Source organism: Salmo salar, chromosome 06 (genome assembly GCF_965601325.2).
Source record: "Salmo salar chromosome 06, fSalSal1, whole genome shotgun sequence".
Lineage (NCBI taxonomy): Eukaryota > Metazoa > Chordata > Actinopteri > Salmoniformes > Salmonidae > Salmo > Salmo salar.
Window position 1 is genome coordinate 69191711 of NC_138296.1, and position 14506 is coordinate 69206216.

General features: G+C 39.6%; 2 protein-coding genes across 3 annotated transcripts; one reads left to right on the top strand and one right to left on the bottom strand.

Moving 5' to 3' along the window:
- Nucleotides 1-292: 292 nt before the first annotated feature.
- LOC106607854 (uncharacterized) lies at nt 293-9611 on the bottom strand. 2 transcript variants are annotated; one of them, XM_045720884.2, is made up of 8 exons: nt 9527-9611; nt 3276-3316; nt 3149-3167; nt 2614-3042; nt 2214-2345; nt 1675-1907; nt 1371-1517; nt 293-729 (listed from the first exon to the last, which is right to left on the bottom strand). In XM_045720884.2, the coding sequence occupies exons 1-7, from the start codon at nt 9589-9591 to the stop codon at nt 1393-1395; spliced, it is 1044 nt and encodes a 347-aa protein (XP_045576840.2). In that variant the 5' UTR covers nt 9592-9611; the 3' UTR covers nt 293-729; nt 1371-1392. The 2 variants fall into 2 exon arrangements, with proteins under 2 accessions (XP_045576840.2, XP_014060762.3); XM_014205287.3 differs by having other exon boundaries at nt 293-1517.
- Nucleotides 9612-13311: 3700 nt separating this feature from the next.
- Nucleotides 13312-14500, top strand: LOC106607856 (putative peptidyl-tRNA hydrolase PTRHD1). Its single transcript, XM_014205291.3, has 2 exons — nt 13312-13580; nt 13910-14500. Exons 1-2 carry the CDS (start codon nt 13371-13373, stop codon nt 14078-14080), a joined length of 381 nt encoding a protein of 126 aa, XP_014060766.1. The 5' UTR covers nt 13312-13370; the 3' UTR covers nt 14081-14500.
- Nucleotides 14501-14506: the final 6 nt, after the last annotated feature.

The following is a 14506-nucleotide window of genomic DNA, read 5'->3' on the forward strand; positions in this document are numbered from 1 at the left end:
TTCCCTTGTATAGGACTGTCCTGTGTGATGACAAACTGTTTGTCTGTAAATCTGTCCCCTATTTAGTGAATATTTCTCCAATGTAATTTATCCCAATGGTCTATGACTTTTTAGTCATTATACAAGTCTGATAATGTTAATGAAAGTTATTTTGGAATTTTGATAGATGCAATGTTTAGGTTAGGTCTGGAATTATATTAAGTTGCGATCAGATGTCTTACAGATCTAATACTTATGTACTTAGTGAACCTGGATGTGCCTCTTGTGTAAAATCAAGGAGAAAGTATCCCTGTTGTTGATGAATCAATCCAATTTATTTAGAAAGCCGTTTTTACATCTGCAATTGTCAGGTACTTTTCCGTAACCCGGCCCAGACCCCAAACAGCAAAGCATAAGCAAGAGCACAGTGGCTAGGAAAAACTCCCTAATAGGAAGAAACCTAGAGAGGAACCAGGCTGAGAGGGGTGGCCAGTCCTCTTCTGGCTGTACCGGATAGAGATGTCCAATACTTCAAGACCCTGTGGTCAGATAGCTTTGAATAAAGACACGGGTGGGTGTAGCGGCTTAAGGCGGCAGGTCGGTCCAGTGGAGGCAGCACAACCAGGTGGGCTTGGTCAGCAGGGGTTCCATAGGACTGGGATCAGCAGCACAACCAGGTGGGCTCAGGCAATGAATATCTGGGTGTATTCAGGCCAGGGTGCCCTCAGCCGCATTCCTCTGCGTTTTCCACTTCCACAGGGGAGAGACAGAAAGATAAAACAGACATTTACAAGTCATTTATGACAACACATATCTTGTTAAATCAGGGGTCGGTCTTCCATAATGTTTCACTCATAAGTAGTAGTAGACTACATGAAAAATTATTTCATAAAAAAAATAAAAAATTGTTAGGAATGCAGTCAAGTTGCACAAAGGAAAGGGTCTCTGATCCCTACCACACACTAACAGTTGATTCAGCTGTGGCGGGAAAGTGGTATGTTTACATCTCGTACGGGCTACATGTTTGTGTGTAAGTTAGCTGTGTTGTTACCATCCCTGCAGCCTAGTCTACAACGTAATGAAAGCCTAAGAGTGATATAAAAATGAAGAGTGATAAAAATGGTTTTGAATGTCAAATGTCGTGATGATTTAATCTATTGCTGTCCGTGATGCTGAATCTCAGCTAGTATACCACTTGTGCTTGACAAGGTCTTATCAATTTGTTCTCTCCTAACACTCGTTTTTTGCGATGGCTCTTACTGTCACCGACCCATGTGTTTAAACACATTTTTATAAAATATTTCAGTCTAATGCCAAATCCCCCTTAAAACAAGCCTATGATGACAGTGGCAAGAAAAAAAACTGCAGTCACACTATGGTTAGGAACAGACCTTGAAGGGAAGCATCCTTCTCTCATTGCTGCTGACAGGTTGGGCGTGTGTAGATGGTTGTTTCTTCCACCGGCTGTCTGAATGGGGACAGGGATGTTGATCGGTAGTTGTTGACTGTTACAACCACTGGCAGGAGGAGGTCATTTACTGTAAAAGAATGGAGTAGCATATTATTGTTTAGGGGCATTTGCCAAATCATAATTGCAGTTGGGAATTTAATTACTTAAGACAATATAGGATGACTTCATTACTGAAGATTCCAGTGACAACATAGAACTGTTTTCAGTTCTTGGTTATACCTTACCTTGCTCTGATTCTTGCACTTGTTCCTCTGGATATGCACTGTTCAAATTCACGTAGGCAGCGAGGTAAGGAACGTATTTCTTCATTTCTATCTCCATGTTGAAGTCCTGGAATTGGGGCGTTCCCGAGTTATCATACAGCATCCATCGCCCTCCTTCTTGTTTAACACACAGCACCATGTGTTTGATCTCTGCTGTGATCAAACCCAGCAAAAGGAACTGAAGCTCGTACTTCCTGTTAGGAGTAGAAATGCAATCAGAATGGACATAAGACAAAAACAGAAGCTGTATTGGGGTTGGCATTGTGTTATGCCCAATGTTAACTTTTATGCATTTCCCTAACCTCACTGAAACTAACCTTAACCTAACTCTCATTCCTAAACCGGTCAAATATCCACTTCCAAATATTTAACCTCAGTATTGGATCACAGCCTTCAATCTCCTAATTTTCTGCATTCGATATGCACCATACTGGTAGTGACACCAAACATAGCCTACAAGTTAAACCTTGGAAGCATTATGCAGTTCAACCTAACAGTACCTTGAAAAGTCATCCGTGATGACATAAGGAGGAATACATCCGTTTCCCATTCGGCCACGCATTTTCACCAGGATGAGTTTAGGGTCAATTACGGTGTCCAGGATGTAAACGTGACCATATATCTTAAAATTGCTTTCAAAATACACAGAAAGAGAAACACGACAGGATGGACAGAGAAAATCAAATAACAGTTTAAAAAATCAAAATGCCATTGTCATCTTAACAAAATGTGTCTTTCATGTTTATATTTCATATGGTATTTGCACACACCTATAAAGTATAATGATTTCTTAGAATTGTAAAATAAATGTAATCCGATAAAGTAGAGAAGTAATAATTAAATATAACCTGCTTGTTTATAACAATGAAATAGAAAAGGTAGTCAATGATGACTTATTACCTCAGTGTTCCATTGTAAACGCTAGCTGAGGGGCTCATATCGTAATCGTTGTTGTCGTCTTCACATTTGACAGTTGTCAGGTCATCAAAATTTGCTAGGAAGTCTTCGACATAGCCTCTACAATCTAGATATTTGTTTTGGGAAAAGTATTTTTTTCTTCCAACACTACGCAAATCTAAATTAATAAGCCAAAGACCCATCGCCTCATTATACATTTTGTTATCGAGAAAAGTTATGACTGCACCGACTGTGTTGTCTGTCATAAAATAATCTTTGACTTTGCTAAATCTTGTTGCTGTTATATGTATTCCGGCCAATAGACTGCTCAGAACACAGGTGTTTTGGAATTGGTGTCTGACAAATGTTCCTCCTGGCAGCATGTAAGGGATTTCCTCTCCTCTGATTAGCTTCTCCAAGTCTTGGTGAGACCTGGAAGGACATTCAGGCAAATACATTAAGTTGTCGCCATACAAAAACACATTTGTTGTGTGGCGACATTGTAGTGTAGTTGGGATTCCTTTCACCAGACCCTTACCCTCGAGGGATGTTCCGAGCTGCATCCATAAAGAAGAAAATGAGAAGGTAAATGAGTGTTATACCAAATAATGAACCGTTATCAAATCTATATGATATTTTTGACATGTTGTTCCATTTTCACTTACCCAATGTGACATAGTCGCTATATATAGTCTTAAGGTCAGGTCTGTAGGTGACAGAAACACAAAAGATTCTAAAATGTATTATATATATATATATATATATATATATATATATATATATATATATATTTACATTAAGATATATATATATATTTACATTAAGATATAAGGGGGATCATAGCTATATTTGTCACGTCCTGACCAGTAAAGAGTTTATTTGTTATTGTAGTTTGGTCAGGATGTGGCAGGGGGTGTTTGTTTAATGTGTTTCGGGGTTTGTTGGGCAATGTTCTATGTTAGTCTATTTCTATGTCCAGTTTATCTATTTCTATACTTAGTTTATTGGTTTGACCTTCAATTGAAGGCAGCTGTTCCTCGTTGCCTCTAATTGAAGGTCCTATTTAGTAGGGGTGTTTTTTCATGGGTTTTTGTGGGTAGTTCTTCCATGTGTAGCTGTATGTCTCACAGGACTGTTTCTCGTCGTTGTTTTGATTCAAGTGTTTATTTTGGTCTTCTTCACAAAAAGAAGATAAGTATTCACATTCCCGCTGCGCCTTGGTCCCATCTTTACGACGTTGCTGACAATATTCAATACAATTCCTCATGGTTGGTGTCTTGACAGATTTGTCCCAGATCATGTGACATAAAACATTACTTTTCTGTCCTTGCATTTATGGAAGTGCAAGTTGTCCAGTGGCGATCCGTCAGGTAGGGCAGAGCCCCACCTGTTTTGAGCCTCACACTTTTTAGGTAATAATAATAATAGTAATAGTATGTACAGTTGAAGTCGGAAGTTTACATACACTTGGGTTGGAGTAATTAAAACTCGTTTTTCAACCACTCCACAAATTTCTTGTTAACAAACTATAGTTTTGGCATCTACTTTGTGCATGACACAAGTCATTTTTCCAACAATTATTTACAGATTATTTCACTTATAATTCACTGTATCACAATTCCAGTGGGTCAGACGTTTACATACAGTAAGTTGACTGTGCCTTTAAACAGCTTGGAAAATTCCAGAAAATGTCATGGCTTTAGAAGCTTCTGATAGGCTAATTGACATAATTTGAGTCAATTGGAGGCGTACCTGTGGATGTAGGCCTACCTTCAAACTCAGTGTCTCTTTCCTTGACATCATGGGAAAATCAAAAGAAATCAGCCAAGACCTCAGAAAAAAATTGTAAACCTCCACAAGTCTGGTTCATCCTTGGGAGCAATTTCCAAACACCTGAAGGTACCACGTTCATCTGTACAAGCAATAGTACGCAAGTATAAACACCATGGGACCACGCAGCCGTCATACCGCTCAGGAAGGAGACGCGTTCTGTCTCCTTGAGATGAACGTACTTTGGTGCGAAAAGTGCAAATCAATCCCAGAACAACAGCAAAGGACCTTGTGAAGATGCTGGAGGAAACAGGTACAAATGTATCTATATCCACAGTAAAACGAGTCCTATATCAACATAACCTGAAAGGCCGCTCAGCAAGGAAGAAGCCACTGCTCCAAAACCGCCATAAAAAAGCCAGACTACAGTTTGCAACTGCCCATGGGGACAAAGATCGTACTTTTTGGAGAAATGTCCTCTGGTCTGATGAAACAAAAATAGAACTGTTTGGCCAAAATGACCATCGTTATGTTTGGAGGAAAAAGGGAGAGGCTTGCAAGCCGAAGAACACCGTCCCAACCGTGAAGCACGGGGGTGGCAGCATCATGTTGTGGGGGTGCTTTGCTGCAGGAGGGACTATTATGTGGATATATTGAAGCAACATCTCAAGACATCAGTCAGGAAGTTAAAGCTTGGTCGCAAATGGGTCTTCCAAATGGACAATGACCCCAAGCATACTTCCAAAGTTGTGGCAAAATGGCTTAAGGACAACAAAGTCAAGGTATTGGAGTGGCCATCACAAAGCCCTGACCTCAATCCTATAGAAGATTTGTGGTTAGAACTTGAAAAAGTGTGTGCGAGCAAGAAGGCCTACATACCTGACTCAGTTACGCCAGCTCTGTCAGGAGGAATAGGCCAAAATTCACCCAACTTATTGTGGGAAGCTTGTGGAAGGCTACCCAAAACGTTTAACCCAAGTTGAGTGTATGTACATTTCTGACCCACTGTGAATGTGATGAAATAAATAAAAGCTGAAATAAATCATTCTGTCTACTATTATTCTGACATTTCACATTCTTAAAATAAAGTGGTGATCCTAACTGACCTAAGACAGGAAATTTTTACTAGGATTAAATGTCAGGAATTGTGAAAAACTGAGTTTAAATGTATTTGGCTAAGGTGTATGTAAACTTCCGACTTCAACTGTATATACTACTCTCTTCATAGAACAGCGCAAACTGGCTCTAACCAGAATAGAAAGAGGAGTGGGAGGCCCTGGTGCACAACTGAGCAAGAGGACAAGTACATTAGAGTGTCTAGTTTGAGAAACAAATGCCTCACAAGTCCTCAACTGGCAACTTCATTAAATAGTACCCGCAAAACACCAGTCTCAAAGTCAACAGCGAAGAGGCGACTCCGGGATGCTGGCCCTGTAAGAATCAAATACCCCTAGCGAATTTATGGTTATCATTTATTATTGTCTGTTTGATTTACAGCAGTGCCTCATTAGATTTAACAAAGAAAGCATCAAGGTAATGAGTTCATGTTTTCGTATGTTTTTGTGCCTCGGATTTGATACCAAGTCTACTGTGCTCCGAGTCTACTTTGCACAATTGTGTAGAATAGACTATTGATCAACACTCAACACTATTTATATTAATTATTCTGGATATAATGACAACAAATTACATAGCCTATTGGGCTTATTCACAATATTATCTGTTAATGAAATAACAGAACAAATGCATTTTGTTTTCCATGTTAGACCTGCAATTTTAAACAATACAAGGGGCTTGAAGTAGCCTAGTTGAACTTGAATTTGCAGCTCAGAAATACTGGAATAAGCCTACCTTGAAAATTAGACATTTCCTCTGTTTGGTGGTTGAAATGTTATTGTAATTATTGTAGCCATTTTATAAGTTTACCTGCTCCCTTATCTGTGATTTCATTTTTGATCAGGTTTTGTGAGAGATGTGGCCACTTTTGTTTGTTTCCCACCACTTTAATTGAATGGTGTTGCGCTACTCTGTTGTGTTAAAACCATGTGCGGTTATTACATCTAATGTTGGCTTTCCATACAAATCCTTCCTTTAAAAAAGGAACCTGCTTTTTGGTCACTTTATCATTATAAAAACAGCGATGATGAGATTCAAATGGTGAGATGAATGCTACCACTATGCATGGTTTTATTATGTGTGCCTGCGTCGGCCACATAGGCTACAGAAAAGTGCCATGCATGAATCCAATCTATTGAGTTAGGCAATGTCCACATTATTCTCACATATTGTTATGTAAAAACAATTCCAATATCAATGCATTAGCAAGCCCTGAAAAATGCTTTATTCTTAAAGTGGCAACGGCCTACTTTTATTTATTTATTTATTTGCTTACTTTTTGCATGCTTTTTTTTGGAGGGGGGGTTCTATATTAGGCCTTATGTAAAATTATAGACATTATACAATTGTATAACATTGAAAATTACAATTAAGCGCTTGCAAAAGTCCCTGAAAGTCCTTGAATGTGACTTGCCAGTGTCTGTATGAACCCTCCTTAAAGGATGTATAGTCCTAGGCCTATGTTGTTGTATAGCTGGAGTTATCGGTCAATTTGCATATATTCCTTTTTATTCTTAGAAGGCTACACATGTGGAACTGCATTAAAATCCTTTTTAGTTTTGTTTTAAACCAATTTTGAAATGTTGATCCCAATGTCACACATTGGCCCCATTATTTATAGAAAGACCCACTTGTAGAATCTATGCCAAGGCGCATTGAAGCTATTGTGGCGGCTGGTGGTGGCCCAACGCTCTATTAAGACGCTTTATGTTGGTGTTTTCTTTATGTCGGCAGTTACATGTTACTACACGGAAAAGGGAACAGCTGGATAGGGAAAACGTCTTGAGTTGCTCAAAAGGGAATATAACTTTGCGGATAAAGTTTGGGATAACACAATGTCATGTGTACAACATCTAAAGACCTGCATCACTATACTGAGAGCTTTGCCGTTTATAAAAGGACATATTTGGTTATTTTTGGAGCCGTTGTTCATGTTTTTTCAGGGCCCCCATACTATACAACGAGGATGAAGAAGTGAGGTTTGGGTAAGTTTCTCAAAAACATGTGGAATCACAAAAAAAGGTGTCTGGACCATTCTACAACATGCCATTTACATGAAAAAAATTGAGATTTGGATGTAAAAAATAAAACTTCTCCTTTGATACTTGGTGAAAGCTCTGTTGGCAGCCCTTACAGCTGTGCATTTTCTTAAATAAGATTCTACAACTCTTAAGGCAACATATATCCATTGTTTTTGTCAAATTTGCTCAAGCTCAGTAAATTTGGTTAGGAATCATTAATGGACAGTAATGTATGTAATTGTCCCGCTGAAAAATAAAACTGTATCCCAGGGTTAGGTTTTCAAAAGACTGAGGTGGGTCTCTGCTCCTTTCGTATACATTTTTTATCCTGATTCAAATGTATTTATAAAGCCCTTTTTACATCAGCCGATGTCACAAAGTGCTATACAGAAACCCAGCCTAAAACCCCAAACAGCAAGCAATGCAGATGTAGAAGCATGGTGTTTAGTCGCTGATAAAGTCCCCAGTCCCTGCCGGTGGCAAGCTTACCCATAACATGATGCTGCCACCATAATACTTGCAAATACAGAGGGTTTCACTTAGGGTATGGCACGGTATGGTAGTCGCCATACCCTAGCTCAACAATTTAAAATGGGCTACTAAAATCATTCCAATCTCGATTATAATATGTATTTTTTTTAACAGAGGCTTTCTTCTTTTCGCTTTCTCATATAGGCCACTAATGTGGAGTGAATGCAATGTTGTTGATCCTCTGTATTTTCAAGTATTGTGGTGCCAGCATCATGTTATGGGTATGCTTGTCACTGGCAAGGTCAGGATCAAAATGAAAGGAGAAAAGCCAATTTAAAAAGTTAGAGGAAAACCTTCCGTAACCTTCTGAAAACCCTGGGATAGAGGTGTATTTTTAGGCGGGAGAATTACACATTTTAATTCCAAAGACACACCAGAATGGCTTTCCAAGAGGTGTTGAGTGTTTCTGAATGGTCCAGTCTCAGTCTGGATTTAAATCTGCTTGAAAATCAGAGACAAGGCTTGAATATTGCTGTCCATCAATGATTCCTACTTAATGAGTCATTTTTACAAGAACTATGGCTATTATGTTGCCCTAATAGTTGTGCAAGGTTGGCAGAATCTTATTCAAAACTATTTACCACTGTAATGGCTGCCAAAGGTGCTTCCACCAAGTATTAACTCTGGCATGTGAAGACATCTGCAATCAATACATCTTCATGTTTTATTAATTTGGAACATTTTCTATCATTTCTGTTTCACATTGAAAGTATGCAGTAGGTTGTATAGATTGGTAGTAAAAAATCTAATGTAATCCCTTTTTAGATTCAATTTTAAGGCAGCAAAATGTGAAGACTGTGCAAGGGTGTGTAGACTTTCACTAGCTAGCCACTGCAAATGAATGTTAAGTTGTCATACATCTTTTGTGGTAAAGAACAGGAAATGAAAGCGATTGAAGAGAATAATTTAGCTTCTCTGCTATTTACCCCTAACACTTGTTACTCGCTCATCTTCAAAAGGAAATGAATCAAGGCATCTGCCTTCCAATCTGTCGACTTTCTAGTACTTCCCTAGTCTTAAAATGAGTTGGAGTTGCTTAATATAGCCAGAGGCCAAAAGCAGATTGTTGTAGCATGTTTAAACTTGTTTTAATAACAAGTGAGTAAATAGCAGAGAGGCTAGTATTGTCTTCAATCGCTTTCATTTCCTGTAGTTTACCACCATTCACACTGATAATGGCTTGGCGCCCAAAAAAACAAATCCTGGACACTAAACTTTTGGGCTTCAATATATCCCAATAAACCATCTCTTTTTTTACATTTAAGCCTCAGTTTTTGATTATTTCTTTTTTTTCAATGGTGTGCGGCTCTGAATGTCTTCCTGTATTATACCACAAATGTATAATAGCTTAACTTCCTGTAATGTGGTGTCTGTCTACTGTATGATGGACAGGCATCATAAACAACTTATTTTATAGGACGAGCATAATCTAGACAATATTATAAATGATAATTTAGTTTAAAAAAGCTATAAAGTACCTTGGTTCAGATAACGGCATCTTCTCTTCAGGTCTCGTCAAGTGTTTCAAAATGGACACACACATCACTTTACTAGCTTCCTGTATGTTTTGCATGACATCAACTGAGTGGTTGACTTCTCATGATGTCACCATCACGTTTACAGTTGTTCCTTGCCTATATGTTTAAATTAATATTCTCTTTGAAGTGCATATAATACATTTACAAAAAGTAATAGTAATGTTGCACATTTACATAATTAAGCAACAAGGCCCGAGGGGTTGTGGTATATGGCCAATATACCACGGCTAAGGGCTGTTGTTACACACAACGCAGAGGGCTTGGATACAGCCCTTAGCTGTGGTATATTAGCCATATACCACAAACCCCTGAGGTGCCTTATTGCTATTATAAACTGGTTGCCAATGTAATTAGAACAGTAAAAATAAATATTGTTTCATACCCGTGGTATACGATCTGATATAACACGGCTGTCAGCCAATCAGCATTCAGAGGTCGAACCACCCAGTTTATAATAGTGCACAGGCTATTCTGATTATCTATTAAAAAAATTGCCACTAACACTAGCGAGAAATGGAGAAGAATAAGGTCCCAGATCTCTTTATGCTTTAGAAGTTGCCGAAAGAGCGCAAAGAGATCTAGTACAAGGACTACAGTGGACTTACCTGTAGCCTGATTCATAGACTGTTCTCTCTACTACCACATGGCAAGCGGTACCGGAGTGCCAAGTCTAAGACAAAAAGGCTTCTCAACAGTTTTTACCACCAAGCCATAAGACTCCTGAACAGATAATCCGGGTAGCCATTTGATTATCTGCATTGTGTGCCCCCCCCAACCCCCCTTTTACGCTGCTGTTACTCTCTGTTTATCATATATGCATAGTCACTTTAACCATATCTACATGTACATACTACCTCAATCAGACCGACTAACCGGTGTCTGTATGTAGCCTCGCTACTTTTATAGCCTCACTACTGTATATAGCCTCGCTGCTGTTATTTTTCACTGTCTTTTTACTGTTGTTTTTATTTCTTTACTTACCTATTGTTCACCTAATACTTTTTTTTGCACTATTGGTTAGAGCCTGTAAGTAAGCATTTCACTGTAAGGTCTACACCTGTTGTATTCGGCGCACATGATAAATAAACTTGGATTTGATTTGATTCATACACGAGCTGAGCTAAGACTGAGATTTGGACAACAGCCTATCCTCCAGGTTCTCTTGCACAGTATAATCTGTCCATGGGTCTACAAAATGTGGCTTAAATCTTGGTGGGGGAAAAAATAAAAAGTGGGATGCATGTCAGAAAAGCCACTACACTACACAACACAACACTAAACAATACATGAATTACACTATAACGGTGACAAACGGTGCCCACAAACTGTTAGGACCTATATAAAGCTGTCCCAACAGCAGTCCCAACACCTTACCACTGCTACACCTGGCTATCAGCAGAGCCTTGTCTGGCAGCGAAACAGTTAATTCAGCCTCATTTACTGCCTTTTAAAAAACATAGCTGATATGGCTGACTTGCTTAAACAAATGTGCTTTCTAATGACAATTGAGATGTACAAACTATGTCATAAGGGGACGACAAGCGGATAAGAGGCAATCCGTAATTTCGATTAAGACATTAATGAGCGAGCTAGGACGGACGTTGTCAATATAACTATTTGTTTAGCACTTTTGAAATGTACAGCGACAGAATTCAGAACATGGGCCATTCTTACAGTATTCTCCCTGTACACCAAGTCAGAACCGTAGGATAAATAAAGGAGGCATATAAGCAGACAATGAAAGCTCTTACAATATTCAATGATTACATTTCTCTAAAACAGGTTATAGGCTACATGTGCACCACCAAGTCAGAACAGTAGGCCAAATTAAGAGGTGAAAATAGACCAAATTATTAGGGTGAGGCACATGGGCTACTAACAACTTACTACACAACATACACTTAGTATTACTTTCTTAGCTACAGAATACATATCTCCCTGGCATATTACATCATTTATGCAGCAGCATACAATACATTTTTGAACTCACCTTGTTGTGCTATGCTCACTTGAACAGGAAGGTGGCACGGCGGTCCTTCGTAGGGCAGATTCTGTCATAAAGATCTGTCATTCTCTGGATTTATGGTGCTTTCAAAACAACTGGGAACTCAGAAAAAAACAAGGTCAAATCATGATGACGTCATTGATCTTCAGGTCGAAGCTCTAGAAAGAGGCCAGATTTACAATTCCCAGTCTGAGCTCGTTTATTTTATCTCTGGCCAATGACCGTGAGCCTTCTTGGATGGGCACTTCTAATTTAACTCTATGGGAGCACCCAAGGGGCTAGAATTTTGTAGCGCTACTCTTAGACTTGGCGGTGACATAGTGTCCCCATGAGTGACAGAAAACTGAGCCAATCACGGCACAACGCTCTGTATTTCCTGCTGGCTTTCCCCAACACCACAGAAAGCACTGAGCTAGGCTGAAACACCTGCATTTTGGAGCTGCTTTACACAAGAAAACAAAAAAAAAGACCATGTTTGTATTATTAACTTTATTAACTCAATTATATATATTTTATTTTACGTTGTTAGCAAATTGATATGTGACACGTATTAATGCCAAAATAACATGCAAAACAGGCAACCTAAAAAACAGGCATGCTAAAAATGTGGGGCTCAAAATAGGTGGTCTGCCCTGAATGATGGGTCGCCATTGTCTAGAAGTAAAATAGGGAGAGATGGGGTCACTCACTACCCTTTCAACTGGCAAAATCTGTATGGTAGGACATGACGTGATTGGTACATTTCTTATTTTCTTTTTTAAACTGTGGGTTGGGTTATATGTGGTATCGTATCCCTATTAGATAAGGACCCCAACTGGACCCATGAAGATGCATTAACACAGTCAGCTCCAGTACCTGTTCCTGAGACAGGCAAACCACACGGATCATTGTGAATAACACCGGTTTGCCTTAAGTTCCCAATTCCAGTGTTTCTGAACGGTCCAGTCTCAGTCCGGATTTAAATCTGCTTGAAAATCAGGCATTGTTACTGAGAGTAAATTAATCTGAGAAGTAACTATAAAAGGGAATCACAGGAGAGATGGAACCAGTAACAAATCTGGAGCAAAAGCACACCATCTGAAATACTTTGTAGCCTACTGTAATCAATGAACCTATTGAATGTACACTGTCATGGGTGGTGTACGTTTGACTTCCCATGTGAAATGATATATTTCAACCACAAGGGGACATACGTGTACCTACACAGAAGATAAACAAAGCATAATTTCCAGCACAGCTAGCAAGAACTTTAGCTAAAGATTTGTATAACTGAACCAAGATAGACCACAGCATGTCGTTTCAAATGGCAACAAATTAGTCATCGTGAACAGAACAAGCAAGGAGGTGGGTAGGGCCAAGTACGATCTTGCGAGATTCTATTGGCGCGTTCTAGCATATATTTGCATTATTCTGTTAGGGAACGCCTACTCTTAAGTGTACGGGTGCAACAGCTCAATTCGCCTTTGCACTCCTTCTAAACAACGCATTTTTTAAAGACTTTGGCAAAGGGTAACGTTTACAAAACGTAGCCCACTCTGCTCGTAACATATTGTAGTTTTGGGAACAGAAAACTGTATTGAGATCAAATGTTTAATCGATGAGAAAATGTGCAAAAATCGATTTTTCGTTCCATCGTCTCCCACTACCTGCCGCTGGGCTTCCTCTCACTACCATATTTGGCCAAGCGGATGCTTCACATTTATACATCCGTTAAATATCTGTCTCATTGTTCTATCTGTACCTTAGCTGCCTCCGGTCCTCTACCATTACCGACCAAAGATGGCGGCGTCAGGAACCGCAGCCCCCCGTCGTCTTGTCCAGTATGTTGTGGTCCGGTCAGACCTGGTCCATACGTTGGCCTGGCCATTAGGGGCGGTTATAACGCAAGCCTGTCATGCTGCCATCGCTGCCATTCATCTGAACTACAACGACCCAGACACGCAGGAGTACTTGGCAGAACTGGACAGCATGCACAAAGTCGTCCTTCAGGTAGCTGGGACTGGGGTACTATTATTAGCTCGCAAGTTAATCAATATTATACTGCTATTAGTGAAATAAATCGACATGCCTGTGTTTTACGCGAACGTGGGCAAAACAAGTTTCCTACTGACTTTGCCCATGCGCTCATATCAAGCTGCATAAAAATAGCCTCTCAATACAAAACCATTTTTTCGTAAAGTAAATATTTATACTTTAAGTTTCTTTATGTAAAGTAAATACAGTAGGATGGAATAATTATGCAGTGAATGATAGATGTGATTGTTGAGAAAATAAACTAATGCTTGTGATCTCCCTCTTCTCCTTCATCTTTTGGTCAGGCTGTGGACCAGGCCTCCCTCTCCAGCCTGTCTGAGACGCTGACAGAGAAGGGGATCGCCCACAAGCTGTGGATTGAGCAGCCAGAGAACGTCCCCACCTGCCTCGCCCTGAAGCCTTACCCCAAAGACATTGTACATCCTCTGCTGCACAAGTTCAAACTGTTCAAATGACACAGAGGGACAAAGAGAGACCCCTGTAACATGCATTTGGTGAATGGAGTCTGGACCATGGCTCCACACCAGCCAGTTAATTTGGTGGTGTTCTTTTTGGTTGACCTGTGCATCTTGGCGATGCTGAAGGGGGAAGAACCAGCACTCAGTGTCCGTGCTCCAACTTCACAAGGAAGAATCTCTCTCTGATAAGCACTGTCAGTGTTTGTCTTCCTACAGTAACAAGGAGACATCACTCACTGCATGAAAAATGCCATAAAACGGGCATTTAAAGAGTGGATGTCTGTCCACCTAATTTGATGTGGCCATGTATCTTGTGATTCAATTAAATGGTGAATAGTTATGTAAGGTATTTTTCTAGCCACCGATGGTTGGAGTCTGTTTACAAACATACAAGATGCATTAAACATGGTCAACTAATTTGTG